At 28.7% G+C, this 17,279-nt stretch overlaps 2 protein-coding genes across 2 annotated transcripts; both read right to left on the reverse strand.

Moving 5' to 3' along the window:
* Positions 1–270: 270 nt before the first annotated feature.
* Positions 271–3,192, reverse strand: LOC132939817 (lipopolysaccharide-induced tumor necrosis factor-alpha factor homolog). The gene is made up of 3 exons (XM_061007200.1): positions 2,927–3,192; positions 2,015–2,162; positions 271–1,375 (listed from the first exon to the last, which is right to left on the reverse strand). The coding sequence occupies exons 1-3, from the start codon at positions 2,958–2,960 to the stop codon at positions 1,270–1,272; spliced, it is 288 nt and encodes a 95-aa protein (XP_060863183.1). The 5' UTR covers positions 2,961–3,192; the 3' UTR covers positions 271–1,269.
* A 4,977-nt stretch (positions 3,193–8,169) lies between these two features.
* On the reverse strand, positions 8,170–17,061 carry LOC132939816 (lipopolysaccharide-induced tumor necrosis factor-alpha factor homolog). The gene is made up of 3 exons (XM_061007199.1): positions 16,817–17,061; positions 8,592–8,745; positions 8,170–8,419 (listed from the first exon to the last, which is right to left on the reverse strand). Exons 1-3 carry the CDS (start codon positions 16,857–16,859, stop codon positions 8,314–8,316), a joined length of 303 nt encoding a protein of 100 aa, XP_060863182.1. The 5' UTR covers positions 16,860–17,061; the 3' UTR covers positions 8,170–8,313.
* Positions 17,062–17,279: the final 218 nt, after the last annotated feature.

Here is a 17,279-nt window from a genome sequence, read left to right on the forward strand (position 1 = left end):
AGACTGACAAACCGTCTCCGCTCAGAACCGTTTTTCTTATACAATGATATTATTATATCATTGAATTCAAGTTTAATACAATCCAATATACATTGATCTACTTGTACCTAATGTAACCTACTGTACAGCAGAGCGACATCCACTTACCTGCTTTTTAAAATTTCAATTCTTTTTATAAAACGTAATATGTCAGTATAATTTTCATTAATGATATATGAACATTTTTAAATATTATAAAATATATACTATATTAGGTACCAACAATAAAACTTTCATTATTCAAATTTATTTTTTAAATAATAAGTAAGTAAACTAAATAAAAATACAGTACATTAAGGTAGAATACAAATACATTTACATAATTAACTTTTTTTTGATATTTCAGTCACTATATTTATTTAAAATTTAAAATGTCAATACCATACAAAAATTATTAATTAGGTAATTATTCTTTTTCAAAAATATAAAATTTTAGTTTAACTATTAACTTTAAATTGATTGCCTAGTGCCCTAGTGCCCTAGTGCTTACAAGATAATTTTCATCGGTCAAATTTAATATTTAAATAATATAAGTAAACTATAGCCATAGGCGCAATTTCAGTTTTTAACTTGGAGGTGCTTATTACAGTGGCGTATTTAGGAATTTTGCCAGGGGGGATGAAATATATAATAATACACCCATAAATACATATATAATATACATTTTTGAAATCCCCTAACTTGTTACCTATTGAAGTAAGTGTGGATCAAGGCGAAATGAGAATTAACACAAACTGTGTAGTACCTAATACCTACTTAATAGCATTTATTATAAATTCATACTAGTGCCAATCCCATGTTTAATACGATAAACAAAAAATATAGTCATTATACAAAATCCAGTTTTCTAATTTTTTTGGATTCCCAGCTCATCGATAACCTTATCTGACGTTGTTATTGTACGGTGACAACTTACTGACATGTCAATAAAGCTGCGGGTGAGCCATCACCACAGTACTCCCTCTATACGGTCCCCCTGCAGCGGTGGTTCGCAACACCGACCCGCGTCCGTCATGACACGGCGTCTCGACGTTAAAATGAATATCTTTTTATGTTTAACTGCTTCTAATTTCTATAACCTGTGTGCGGTTTCCCTGCGGCGTCTAGCGTCAATATACTATACCGGTCCGGACATTAGTCATCCGCCGTGCTGATCCACTGTTAGACGCCGCAGGGAAAACGTACCTTTACACTACATTACTATTTATTATTAGGTATATCGTGTATAGTTTATGGTCTGTACTGTCCCAAATAAGAGTTACAATTTGGGCACTTGTGGTTGACAACATTGCACGAGTCCAAGCAGCAAGGAATTAGACAGCATCCAAAACAACATCTAAAAATATATGTCATTTTACATTGGTAATAGGTACCTGTACAATTAATCGATATCCGATCATTAGATAGTAGATACAGTGATTTTCTGTTTTTGTCTAACACACACGCGACATAGGATTTTAGACCGGTTCTTTGCCAAACACACCAATTGATCTAATGAAGCGATAAGAATTCTAAAAATAGATTTGAATTTGTCGTCAAGTCTACTTGAAATCGACTTTTCCACATTTTTGATTTTTTGATTTTAACTTCTCCAAAAATTAAAATACGACAATTTTAAATATTCTTTTTTAATATGACATTTATAGGAATTTGGGGAATAATATCAAACATGTGGGAAAGTCGAATTCAAGAAAACTTGACGAAAAATTCAAATCTGTTTTCAGAATTCTTATCGCTTCAATAGATCAATAAATTGGAATGTTTGGCAAAAATCACGTCTAAAATTCTATGTCGCGCATATGCTAGACAAAAACAGAAAATCACGGTATCGAATCTCCTTAAATAAAAAAATTTCAATTCTGTAGAAATAGTTAACAAACTTAATAATAATAATAATTTCATCAACTTATAATAATTATAACAATTATTGTCAATTGGTTTCATAAAAAAATTTAAATTTCGGTTCAATGCTCACCCATAAATACACAATAGTATACAACCCCACCAAGCAGAAGATTTTGCTTTTCTAGAAGTACTGGTAAATATTGTCTGACCACATGAAGTGCATATAATTTGGGCACTACTTGGGCCTAGCGGTGCTGTAAGTGCAGGCGATTGAACCCCTATACAATCACAAAGAAAAATGAATCCAACTATATAATATTGTTATAACAATATTTCTTTTGATCTAAACATGATTATGGATAACTATGAACTAGTTTTAGCAATAATTATTATAATTTGGTTTGAAGTCGGTTACTATTATATTATAATATATTATATATATACATAATTAATAAAAAATTGTATTTAGTATGGTCTATGACTCTATTGCTTATGAATTATGACTTATGACTATATTACTATAATACCATATTATTATGTTCATTGTTCATATATTTGATACGATGTACTCACATTTCTTCCTATTTCCTATTTTTTAATGATATTTTAAAAAAACAATCATATAAGTAAGACAGTTGCATCATTTTTAATGAAAATATGAAACAGGCATAGGAATTAAACCTACATTCCCAGGTTGTGGCCAAGGAGGGTGGCTTGGGAACTTGGCAAGAAACCATGATATAAGAACAAACATATTTAACAACATATAAAGGCCGGTCAAAATGTAAGTAGGTAGCTTTCTAGTAGAACCTGAAATACACCGCAGAAGGGACTAACATATATTGTTATTTGAACTTGACAAAAAAACTTATAGGTACCTCATACAGGAATGTACAAATACAGGTGTACGTATACATTATTACAGTGATCTTGTTTTAAACATTGCATTTTTGTAAATTAATAATGTAAAATAAGTTACGTGAAAAAAATAAATCATTATAATATATGAAAAGCCAGTTAGACAAGCGTGCTTTTTACTTACATTGAATATTTTGTGGAGGAGCTGCTGGTATCATTTTGTCTTACTTTAGTGTTAAAATCAAATTAGTTTCAAGCGTGAAATAAATAGGTAGGTATACCTAGCAGCAATATTATATTTAAACATAAAAGTTAAATGTTATAAAGTTATGATTTCATGTAAAAAAAAATTGAACAGTCTAAATAATCGAACGTGTGTGATTGATGAATAACTATGACAATATTATATATGCAAATAACGGATCGTATTTGAGTGCGTTCGTCGTAATATGATGATTACATTTAGTATTTAGTACATACAGTTTGATAAGTGTCAAGTGATGACACATGCGCAGGAACTTAGTACCTGGTACCTACTAACTCTTAGATCCTTAGTGGAGAATGAATATATTGATTTTGCAATGGTGAGGTTTCTGGTTATGGCAAATTGGATCTAGTTTTTACTTAGGTGGGTCAACAGTACTCTTCAATCGGACAAAAAAAAACTACGAACATTGTTAAAATTGAAATATCATTATTTTATTTATTAAAATATTTTTTTTTATTTTGGTAACCTTGTATAGGTTTTATAGATACCTAAAAAATAGAACGTCTCCGCCCAGAATTATTTTTGTCATATATACAATGATTTATTATTGAATTCAAATTTAACATATATCCACTACAGGTACAAACTTGGTAACGACGTAACACTAACAAAATTCAAGCATTTCAAAACGTTGTTCTAAGGAAGTTAACAAATGCACCTCCCTACTTCTCAATTTTTTCTTACATTCAGATCTTAAACTGAAAGCAATAAGTAAAGAATCTAAATGTATCTATAAAAGATTCCACAACCACCTAAGTACTCAATTGAATTCCCTTATTAAAAATTTGGACTCCGCTACTTTACCTGGAAATGCCCCAAGACGCCTAAAGCGCAACTGGTGTCGTGATTTGTATTTGTTATAAAAAAATAAGAACGAAAAAAAAGGTGGGCAAGTGGAAGTCGCTCTGCTGTACAGTAGGTTACAAGTGGCCAGTGTGTCACTGTATAATGGGAGGTATTAAATTTGAATTCAATGATATAATATCATTGTATACGAAAAACGATTCTAAGCGGTGAAGGTTTGTCAGTGTAAATATTTTTTATTATATTTAATATTATTCCTATTACTTATTACTAATACTTTTAGATTCTAAGCGAAGCAATGAATGTATTGATTTTATAATGATGTGTGTTTTTTTTTATTTTTGTGTCTGTCATCACCTTTTAGGACAGTAAAAGTGCTTGGATTTTCTTCAACAGTAACTTTTCTGATAGGAAAGTGAATCTATTTGGTACTTTGGGGGGTCAAAAGTAAAAATTTCCCAATAGTTTTCAAAAGCGACGTGAAAAACAAAAGAAAAATTAAGGAAAAACGGGAATTTTTACGCAAAATCTGTTTTCGAGAAAATCGATTTTGGTGTTCGGTGTAACTCTACAACAAATGACCGTAGGGACATGACATTTTGACTGAATGTTTATAATTGCATTTCCTATACACCATAATATTTTCCAAATATTTTGACTTATTTTGAGCTGTTTACGGACATTGTCAATTTCCATTTTCTTAATTTTTTTTCTATAAATATCAATACAATTTTATCTGTTGAGTAAAAAAGCTTGAAAATTTAATAGAAGGCTCCTAGGTTATTGTTTCAAAGGCATATGAAAAAAATTAAAAATCCTTAGTCACAGTTATTATTTATAAGCATTTAAAGTTCAAATTTTGACAAAATACGGAAAAATCCCGAAAATTAGCAAATTATTTTGAGTTGAGAATTCATAAAAATTTTTCTTTTTAAATCTAAGATTTGAAAACGTAATATAAGATTCCTCATAAGTTTTTCTACCTTTATCAAAAAAAAAAATGTCTACAAGAAACTTAAATTAAATTTTTATGAGCGTCTGAAATTTATATTTTTACAACATTTGATATTCACTCGATATCTCATGTAACGATTTTCTTATTTAGTTGTAATTAAAAAACGAATGACTGTAGATACTTGAAAATTTCACTGAATGTTTATATGAGTATTTTCTATATACCATAAAATTCTGAAAATAATTTGACTCTTTTTGAACTGTTTACGGACATAGTCAGTTTTCAATTTTTTAGTTTTTTTTTTCTATAAATATCAATAAAATTTCATTTGTTGTGTAAAAAAGCGTGAAAATTTAATGCAAGGCTCCTGATATAATGTTACAATTGCAGTTGAAAAATAGTAAAAATACGTAGGCACAATTTTTTTTCATAAGCATTTAAAGTTCAAATTTTGACAACATTTATCAAATTTATAATTTATTAATTATTTTGTAGTTAAAAATGAATAAAATGTTTAAATTTTATGGCTAAGGATTGAAAATTTAAAACAAGGCTCCACGTAAATAGGTTATATATAAATTAGGTACTTTATTCACAATAATATCATCAAATATACTATTATTTTTTCGCTCAGAATCGTTTTTCTTATACAATGATATTATATCATTGGATTCAAATTTAACATCATCCATTACAGTGACCCACTTGTAACCTACTGTACATCATAGCGACATCCACTTATCCATCTTTTTACATTTGATATTCACTCGATTTCTCATGTAACGATTTTGCTATTTTGTTGTTATTCAATAACGAATAACTGTAGATACATGAAAATTTTACTGAATGTTTATATTTTCATTTTCTATACACCACACAATTTTGAAAATATTTTTACGTACATTGTCAGTTTTCAATTTTTTTAGTTTTTTTTTTATAAGTATCAATAAAATTTTATTTGTCGGGTAAAAAACGTGAAGATTTAATGCAAGGCTCCTGATATATTGTTACAATAGCAGTTGAAAAATTTTAAAAATACATAGACACAAATTTTTTTATAAGCATTTAAAGTTAAAATTTTGACAAAATTTAATAATTATTTTGTTGTTAAAAATTTATAAAATGTTCAACTTTTATAGCTAATAATTGAAAATTTAAAACAAAGCTCCACGTAAACAGGTTATATATAAATTACTTTATTTACAATAATATCATCAAATATACTAGGTATTGGTAATATACTAATATCATAGGCTGACTGACCGTTTTCGCTCAGAATCGTTTTTCTTATACAATGATATTAGATCATTGAATTCAAATTTAACACCATCCATTACAGTGACCCACTTGTAAACTACTGTACGGCAGAGTGACATTCACTTACCCACCTTTTTTTAACTGTTTTAAAAAATACGATTAACAAAATAGCTATCTTGGAAATTTAAAAAACTTATTTGCCTAAGATAATTGTTTGATAATCTTTAAATTTTTGAAAACTGCATTTAAATATATTGATTTTCCACGGAGATACTAATAGGGTGATACTGGACTTCTGGGACATACTGTATACTTATTATTATATTATATTTATCCGATTTTTTTATTACCTATATATCTTTAGCTTCTGGATATCTGTGTACTTCAACAGCAGGAACGTAAGTTGTATTTCTTTTTATATTCATTAGTTATTTACATAATTGATTATTATAATATTATGATGCATGATGTAGGTATATTGATTTATTGTTGTGTATCTACTACCTACTAATAATGATATACAATAACTATCTAGGTACCTACTTTGTGTCATTAAATTATATACATATAATAGGACTAATAAATCAATTTATAATAATCTATATCTATACTATTATATAAAGAGGATTTGTTAGTTCCCGTTGTTGAGGGTAATCTCTGGAACTACTGAACCGATTTCGAAAATTCTTTCACCAATAAAAAGCCACATTCTTTGTGAGTGTCATAGGCTAATTTAAAAAGGGAATTGATCACCCCTGGTAGGTGCTCAAACAGGAATTTTGAGATTTACGATAGACATTTTTGTTTATTAATGGTAGCTATGGGTTATAAGAGTTGAGAATAATATTTATTTATTATTATTTTTTTTTATTTTGAATATATTAATGGAGCGTCTCAATCTCATTCGTTTCAATCAGTCGAAGTTACGATCAGACGAGTACATCCACTTGCGTAACGCCATCGCCACTGAAGGAAACGCGGCCAACATTGGTCGTTTCACCATTCTCTCCGTTACTCATGTTGGAAGCCCACGCATGATGTATTCAATCGCGAATTGCAACGGGAGCAACACTATGATCGAGATGAGCTGGCTGAAAAAGTCGAACAAATGTGCCGAAAAAAAGAGCCAAACATCATCTTCCTCTTTTGTTTAACACAATCACAATTCATTAGAAAACTATACCAATAATTATACCACTAAATAGTGTTAGACGATTGACCACGTATATAATAGTTCTAGGCCATGAATGACGAATATCCCCTACACACTATTCACGAATGCATACAAATCGTGAACCACGAACAATACGAATACGCGCATAGTAAATAAGTTTCACCATAACTATTTAGTGGTATAATTATTGGTATAGTTTTCCACTGATTTGTGATAATGTTAAACAAAAGAGGAAGATTATGAGAAATAATGAGTATAAATTACTAATTAGTATTTATTTATTGTTGGCGGCTATAAGTTATTCGGACAAGAACGCATCAACCACATGTCAATAAATCGAGAAAAACGAAATATATTCTTCTATATTCACCTAAAAAAACTACCAAAAGCGGAAGTAAATTAAACATACTTCCTGAAGTTTGATTGTAATTTCGAAAAAAGGGTTGAATTTGGAAGCTCCTAGACTATGCTTTATAGGAACCACTGTTTTGATATAAAACCCATTAAGCTCAAAATAAATACAAATGTAATTCAATTATTTCATGAGATTTTTTAAAAAAATATCCAAATTTTATGATCCTTTAAAATTGAAAATTGAAAGTCGACTTCCTAGAAAGCCTAGTTATTTTGCCAAAGAACTCATACATATATTAAAAATTAAAAACGGACATTCGGAAGTGTGTGTAATTTACCACCGCTTATTGGTCCAAAACATACAAATAATACGTGTGATGCAATCCCCTTAACAAACTCTGCACAATGTAATATATATTATTTCATATTTTAAGCACATCACAACAAAAAAAAAATCTTTAAACATATTAATTCAATACTTCTGTTATAGTAATCATACTGCTGTTTTTATTGAACTTCTTCAGCAATAAAATAATGAGAATATCATACCTTATTTTTAAATTTACTGCCATCATAATAGTATGTATGTTACAGTGTAAAATAGAAGAATAAATATACAGTTTATTATTTTTTATTGAAATAACACACAAAACATTGAAAACAACCTGTATTCAATTGTCATTTATAATAAATAATAATATAGGGAGAAAAAAAATTAGGTATAGTTTAAAGTTTAAACTCATATTGTTGTATTTTAGTTTATGGTCTGTACTGTCCCAAAAAAGAGTCACATTTTGGGCATTTGTGGTTGACAACATTGCAAGAGTCCATGCAGCAAGGAATTAGACAGCATCCACAAAAACATCTAAACAATATAATATAATTAAACCAATATACAAAGGGTTAATCATCATAATTACTTATTTTTAAAAATACTTAACAATTATAAAACAATGCGTATATAAATAAAAATATTTTTATTTTAAACCGAGTTTGTTTTATTAAAGAAAAATTGGAAGTTTTGTTTTAATACTCACCCACAGAAACACATCAGTATACAACTCCACCAAGCAGAAGATTTGGCTTTCTTAGATGTACTTGTATAAATGTAATTTCCGCAAATAGTGCATACAGTTTGTGTACTACTAGGACCCATTGGTTGTGGTACTGCAATTGGAGGCGATTGAGGCCCTAAAAATAGAAATAATAATTAGTCAAAACATTAAGACTTCACGTAGATACACTGTAAAATATTGTATAAACATAATATGTTATAATCAACGTTATATTCAATAAATTGAATTCTTGACCAAAGTGCCCCCCTGCAATAGGACCAATATGGCAATATGCATAACCGAAACAAGGTAGCTTTATGGGCTAAGCCCCTAAAAAATTCAATATCCCCCAAACACAATTTTTTTTATGATTATTCAATATTATTATAGTAACCCTTTCCCCCACATCTCAAACAACATTTGCACCTATGCCAATATGGGAGATTGGCTGTCAATTATTATCATCCGTTTGACCAGTACATGAATCAGAAGTGCTTCATATAACAGACATATAGTTATAAGATATACACATTTTATCAAATCCCGTATGACGCGGGATATATTGCGTTTGCTAAATTAGTGTGAGTGTCATTGCACATAACTCATGATAATAGGTTGAACGGTTGTCGGTTGGTACTAAGGGGCAGGGGCTATGGGGCATATGAAATTTATTGTAGGCAATTAATAGGGCTCGGATTTATGTGTAAATACATATTTTCTCTGCGACATGATAAACTAATTTCGGCAAGTGATAAATTTGTTTCACAAGATTTTTGACAAAACGAGCTATATTTGATTTTACATATTTTGTCATAAATAAATGTTTTTACATAATATTTCACAATTATTCAATTTTTTCTCACATATTTAGACAATTATACTGTTATAAGGTCTTTTCTTCAGAGTTCAGAATGATTGAAAGGTTATCATGACTATATATTATTATATCGACGATCTTTAGAATTCGAAAATTTTATAGTGCACGTTATTATTAATTGTAATCAAGATAATTAGATAACTAGATAAATATACATTTTTTTATTACATTTTATTTTATTATTAATAATTATTAAAATTTTACGACAATATCGACGATCTTTTGGATTCGAAAATTTAAATACATATTTTGAATTCTTTAGCACATATTTATGTACATATTTCTGTTGTATAAATACATACTTTGGTTATATAAATACATATAAACCCGAGCCCTAGTAATTAATATTAATAGGTAGGTAAAGGTAACCCACTAGGTATATCAGTATTCAGTATACCTAATTACTTGAGTTTAAAAAACAAAAACAAAGGTGTCTGGTAAAGTAGAAATATAGAAAATAATGTTATAATAGGTACTAGTAGGTATAATAATATAGACATTTTGTAAAGGGCAGACGGTAGTGTTTCCAAATCTTTTTGGTGAATGCAACCCGTCAACGCACTATTATATAGACCCCTTTTGAGACCATAAAAAATTCTAGTTGATGGTATTATTGTATTTGTATAGTTATACACTATTAATTTGACGCGTTAAAAGGATTTCGCGATCCAACATCCAAAGATTGGAAAATACGCTGGTCAGGTCAAGATTCAATAATTCAGTATTACGTGTATATTATACCTTATGTAAAACTATTATTCATTAATGATTATTAATTATTATTTATTATCCTTAGTGAGCTTACATAAAGCTTGATAATACTGAAACGACAGAAACTATATTGCTATTTTGATTAAATGCATTTAAATGACCATGACGGGGGGAGGGTTCTTTTATCCTCAGCCCCAAGCATATAGCCCCCCACTCAATCCCTAAAAATAGCTAGTTTGTATTCTGTGGTATATTGTATAATATGTATATATCGGAACCAATTTTAGATTCTGAGTGAAACGATGAATGTATTGATTTTACAATGATGTGTGTTTTTTTTTTTATTTTTTTTTTTTATTTTTTTATTTTTGTGTCTGTGTACACGATAAGTAGTCGAAATAATGCTTCGATTTTCGACTTCAGTATCTTGTTCGATGGGAAAGTGAATATCGTTGGTGCATTGGGCAGGTCAAAATTTTAATTTCCCAGTAGTTTTCAAAAGCGATGTGAAAAACAAAAGAAAAATTAAGGAAAAACGGGAATTTTTACGCAAAATCGATTTTTAACAAAATCGATTTTGGTTATTGGTGTAACTCTAAAACAAATGACCGTAGATGCATGAAATTTTCACTGGTTGTTTATATTTGCATTTTCTATACACAATACAATTTTGAAAATAATTTGACTTTTTTTGAACTGTTTACGGACATTGTCAGTTTTCAGTTTTTTAAAATTTTTTTTCTATAAATATCAATAAAATTTTATTTGTTGGGTAAAAAAGCTTGAAAATTTAATAGAAGGCTCCTAGGTTATTGTTTCAAAGGCAGATGAAAAAAATTAAAAATCCTTAGTCACAGTTTTTTTTTATACACGTTTAAAGTTCAAATTTTGACAAAATACGGAAAAATCACGAAAATTTGCAAATTATTTTGAGTTAGAAATTCATAAAAAATTTTCTTTTTAAATCTAAGAATTTAAAATCTAATACAAGATTCCTCATAAGTTTGTCTAACTTTATCAAAAAAAAAATTTCTACAAGAAAGTCAAATTAAATTTTTATGAGCGTTTTAAATTCATATTTTTACAACATTAGATATTCACTCGATTTCTCATGTACCGATTTCCTTATTTTCTTGTAATTCAAAAACGAATAACTGTAGATACATGAAAATTTCACTGAATGTTTATATTAGCATTTCCTATACACCATACAATTTTGAAAATATTTTGACACTTTTTGAGCTGTTTACGGGCATTTTCAGTTTTCAATTTTTTTAGTTTTTTTTTCTATAAATATCAATAAAGTTTTATCTGTTGGGCCAAAAAGTGTAAAAATTTAATACAAGACTCCTGATATATTTTTACAATAGCAGTTGAAAAATATTGAAAATACATAGGCACAGTTTTTTTTTATAAGCATTTAAAGATCAAATTTGGACAGAATTTATCAAAATCTCGAAAATTATCAACCATTGTAATTAATAAATTATAAAATGTTCAGTTTTTATAGCTAAGGATTGAAAATTTAAAACAAGATTCCATGTAAATAGATAATTCGGTTACCAAAAAATCTAAAAAATACACAAGCACAGTTTATTTGTATAGTCATTTTAAGTTCAAATTTGGACGAAATTACATAAAAACCTAGAATAACTATTTTAGTTATTTTGTTGTGATTGTATAATATTATTCGTGGGCACTTGAAACTTCTAATTTGTAATATTTTCATCGATATATTATGATGATAGTATCACGGTTTGTTGTTGATGTATAACGCGTTATATGTACCTAATGGATATTGTGATATGATTAATTTGGAATTTATTATAGGTAAATTTTTTTTTTAATACCATAGATAAGTGTATAATATGTCTTATACCTAGACTGACATATCGTCTCCACTCAGAATCGTTTTTCTTATACAATGATATATCATTGAATTCAAATTTAATACCATCCATTATACAGTGACCCACTTGTAACCTACAGTACAGCAGAGCGACATCCACTTGCCCACCTTTTTTCTTTTATATATTCCTGAAGGCCAAGTGGCCAATATACTTTTTATTGATTTTACGTATTATGTTACGATTTAGTCTTAAGTATAATCTTTTCATATAATCTGTGGTATAATGACAATTTTGCGCGCCCCCTCCCCCCCAAATGAAACATCCATTCTGGATCCACCCATGCCTGTAGGTATAATAGCATATTATACTTAATTAGTTTATTTTGATTTCTATTGTTTTAATTATTTTACGTACAATTAATATTGTTGGTTCTATCATGAATATAAAATATTAAATACAATGTAAAATTGCATATCTACGGGTTTAGACGTGTTTAATGACTCCAACGCCCGGTTACATGATATTATGAATTATGATCATGGTGACATGGTCAGTAATAATAATAATGAATAATAAAATATTAAAATATAAATATTATTATAATTATAACTATAAAAGATGAAAATATAAACATAATGCACCTAAAAACGAATTTAACTATATAAATTGGTTTTATCGCATTTTATAGACGTCGCACATAGTCACACACGAACACGAATGCAACTAGCCTGCTAACGATAGCAAAATTAAAAAGGTGGGTAATTGGATGTCGTTCTGCTGTATAGTAGGTTACAAGTGGGTCACTGTAATGGATGCTGTTAAATTTGAATTCAATGATAATATCATTGTTTAAGAAAAACGATTCTGAGCGAAAACGGTCAGTCAGCCTATGATATTACCAATAGTATATTTGTTGATATTATTGTGAATAAAGTAATTTATATATAACCTGTTTACGTGGAGCCTTATTTTAAATTTTCAATTATTAGCTATACAAGTTGAACATTTTATAAATTTTTAACAACAAAATAATTATTAAATTTTAAATTTGATAAATGTTGTCAACATTTGAACTTTAAATGCTTATAAAAAAAATTGTACCTATGTATTTTTAACATTTTTCTGCAATTGCTATTGTAACAATATATCAGGAGCCTTGCATTAAATTTTCACGCTTCAAAGGATGTTACGCGCAAATGTTACAAGTGTGTACGCGGCTTAATATTATAAATTTATAAAATAAAATAAGTATTAATATTTCTAGTTTTTTGTAAAAAATCATCTACAAAATATTATGATCTAATGCAATTCAGATGTGCCAATATAAAATATATATTGAAGTATAGTATATTTTTTTATATATACCTATCATCTTTGCCTACAGTTCAATTATACAATTTATTAAAAAAAATACCTACAAGTTTTGATATTTGACTCTCATTTAATCCAAACTGGTGGTTCTTTGTTCTTTTGCCTTGCATTTAGCAAAACTACTTTCATACACTCTTCGTGTCGACATAATAATTATACAAAATATACTGATGATATTACACAAATAAACTACTTAAAAATACTTCACGATTACGTAAATAAAAAACATGTAATATTAAATAAAGAAAGTTAAGTCTAATAAATCTTTTATAAATTCGCCTTCTCACCCTTAGAACGTAGCTACCCGACCCGAGTTCGATTCCTCGGCCATCTCCCACCCGGGCATGGCAGATACCTACGGGTGCCTACTTGAAAATCTGCCAAAAACTACACACACGTGTTTACCAACTAACAGTATCCTCCCCTACAAATAAACAAACAGCTAATGGCCATAGTCGCCGGGCTTAATGATCAAAAAAAAAAAAATAAAAAAATATATACTATTACCATAGTCCATTGTCCATAAACAACACGTATACTAAAATAGTAAATAGAATAAATATACACGTATCATTAAAATTGAAATTATCATATTATATTCATATCATTATTTATTATAAGTTATAACTTATAACACACACGTGAAAGGCACAACTAAATAAATTTCAAGACTCAAGAGTCGAGACTGTAAGTTGTAAGTTTGTAACACATAATATTTTATATTGTTAATTGATAGGTAATATTTGATATTATACATAGATGCGGGTGCTAGTGGAAAATCCCATTTACGATATATCCATCACAATGTAATTACAAAAAATATTTATTTCTGGTTCAAAACTGAAAACTAATCCGCAAAACTCAAATTTAAAATTTAAAATTAGCTCTTTAAAAATTCCTATCCGATTTAACCTCCATGATAAATTCTTTTCTTTCCGCTATATTAATAACCAATTAATTATGGCATGTACTTTTAATATTATTTCTGTCATTATATACAATATTCCGTTTTGTTTATTTATTATCTGACATTATTATCTTATTTATTATTATATCATTATGCTTATTATGTTTAATTACCAATTATTACTTATTGTATCACTATATCTATCAATATTGTAATTGTTGAACTAAATAGTTTTACTGGAAGTTCTAAATAAAAATAATAAAAAAATATTTATTTTCACATTGATTTAACATTAGTCCCTGTTATAATAATAATACGAGTAGGCTGTTGATTGTTGTATACATTTTAGAACACTATTCTTGGCCTCCATTAATTCATGGTTATAATTGTATAATATTATTAAATCAATAACTCGTAGTGTAATATAGGTAATCCATAGGCTCTATTAACAATAACTATTAAAATAACAGAATAAGTAATTATAGTATAACCATCTCATTTTAATGTAGATGTTTATAAAAAAATATAGGTAATAATAATAATTATAAAATGTGAAAAAATACTAAAAACCAATTTTTATTATGGGGGCCCCGATAAATCCGCTAGTAGCGTGACTGGGGAGTGGAATAATTGTGTGTAGTTTTTTAATACCACGAATAATATTAATTATTAATACATATTACATTTTGTTATTTCTATAAAAAGAACGACGATTTACGGTGGTTGAATAACACTTATCATTAACCAACGATTAAAGTATTAAACGTTGCAAATATTAACTAAAAAGTAAGAGGCGAATCGTTAGTATAACATGTTCATACAATTTAAGACACAAAAACACAATATAACATCCATCAATAGATTAAAATATTAAATATACATATATTACCAAACACATGAAGAACAAAAGTATAGTTTTTATTTGTATAAAATTCGAATACGAAGAGGGCGCACTATAGAAGACAAAATATGGCATAAAAACATGGTTTCGTAATTCCAGTAATACGGCTTATTGAAGCGGTTAACAGCAAAACTACCTATTACAAAAATTGTAGAGAAGAACTTTTTTAACAATCGTATGAAGCCAGAATTTCGATATTTTTGTTAATTAGTTGAATAATTAATTGTTAAAAAATTAAAAACCTTGTTAATTTACTATGTGATATTGGACGATTGTAATACGATATCAAAAATCGGATTTCTTACGATTGTTAAAAAAGTTCTCGTCTACAATTTTTATAATAGGTAGTTTTATTGTAAACCGCTTCAATAAGCCGTATTACTTGAAGAACAAAAGTATAGTTTTTATTAGTAGGTATGAAATTCGGATACGAATATAAAATATAAAACCGAACAAAATTAAATAATATTTGTCATGAACTATAATATAATAATCATTTTCTTATCTGGGTTATTTATAAACTATGTACGGGCGCACGGCTGCGATAGAAAACCCGTTTTGACCTATGGTGCGGTACTGCTGTTATCGCGCGCGGGGTGGTGGTATGAACACCTAGTATCGAGCGCTGCCGCTGCCTATAATGGGCGCAGCACATGACGAGCGTAATTAAATGTTTTTTTACCGAAAAACATGGTTTTGTAATTCCAGGAATACGACTTATTGAAGCGTTTTACAGTATAAATACCTATTACAAAAATTGTAGAGGAGAATTTTTTCTAGAAACGTAAGAAGCCCAATTTTTGATATCTTGTTCCAATCGTCCAATATCGCATGGTAAATTAACACGTTTTTTTAAACTTTTTATCAATTAATTATTTTATTAATTAATAAGAATATCGAAAATCGGGCTTCTTACGTTTCTAGAAAAAATTCTCCTCTACAATTTTTGTAATAGGTATTTATACTGTAAAACGCTTCAATAAGCCGTATTCCTGAATTACGAAACAATGTTTTTATGCCATATTTTGTCTACTAGTGCGCCCTCTTAAAACGAACAGAATAAGAATTTGATACTACTAACCCTGTACTCACAAATAATTATGATTTTTGTAATTTGTATTTATAATAATTGAGTATTTGAGTCCGTATAATATATTTTATTAAATTTTAACAATATTGTAGTCACGTACATAATATTAACACATGCGCCGGCATTGAACGAATTCCGTTAACCACTTGTGAGTTGTAGTCTACGGACTACGGCGCTCCAGTACCTACTCTACAAGCGTGTGCAATGTGAAAATGTAATTTGAAAATTAATAATTGAAAGAGCAGTTTCTTTCTTTTGAACATCACCAAAGTATAAATACTCAATAATAACAATATTATTAATTAAATAATGTATAATTGTCTGGGAAGGTGGACAAATTCAGCTCTATACATACTACAATACTATAATATTACCTACTGCGCAGTGCCTATCTCGTAATGCCAAAAAGCATTTTAATGCCCGTACGCTATTGTGTAATATCAATGTATTAAAGATTAATTTTAAATTTTTAAATTATAGGTATTAGGTTAGGTACTCACATTGGATTTGAAACGGAGCTATAGGCTGGATAATTTCACTCATGTTTTTTTTTATCCAAAACTTCTCGAGCGTATGAAAGTATTTCTACCGCTGCAGATGGCTTAAGTGTGCTCGAATGTGATCGTGTTCAATAATGATTTAGAGAGAAAAAATCTATGAAACTAATAACGCGTACAGGAAACGCAACTGCAGCTACGCTATCGGCTATGCTGGAGTAACGCATTGTATACTGTATAGATGTCTCTCTGGTTATATATATATTTATATATTATATACTGGTACGGGGGACGGCCCGCAAAAGGTTCCTCTGTTATCATCAACACTCATAATTGAATGTTTTCAGCGCTACCAGTGGTTTTATTTAGTGTCACCTTTTGTATCTCAGTTCGTGTTTTATACAGATGGCGCTGTAAACTCTCAATAATGATTGCGACCCCCCGCATTAGCCTCTTGTACATACTT

Source organism: Metopolophium dirhodum, chromosome 2, assembly GCF_019925205.1.
Source record: "Metopolophium dirhodum isolate CAU chromosome 2, ASM1992520v1, whole genome shotgun sequence".
NCBI lineage: Eukaryota > Metazoa > Arthropoda > Insecta > Hemiptera > Aphididae > Metopolophium > Metopolophium dirhodum.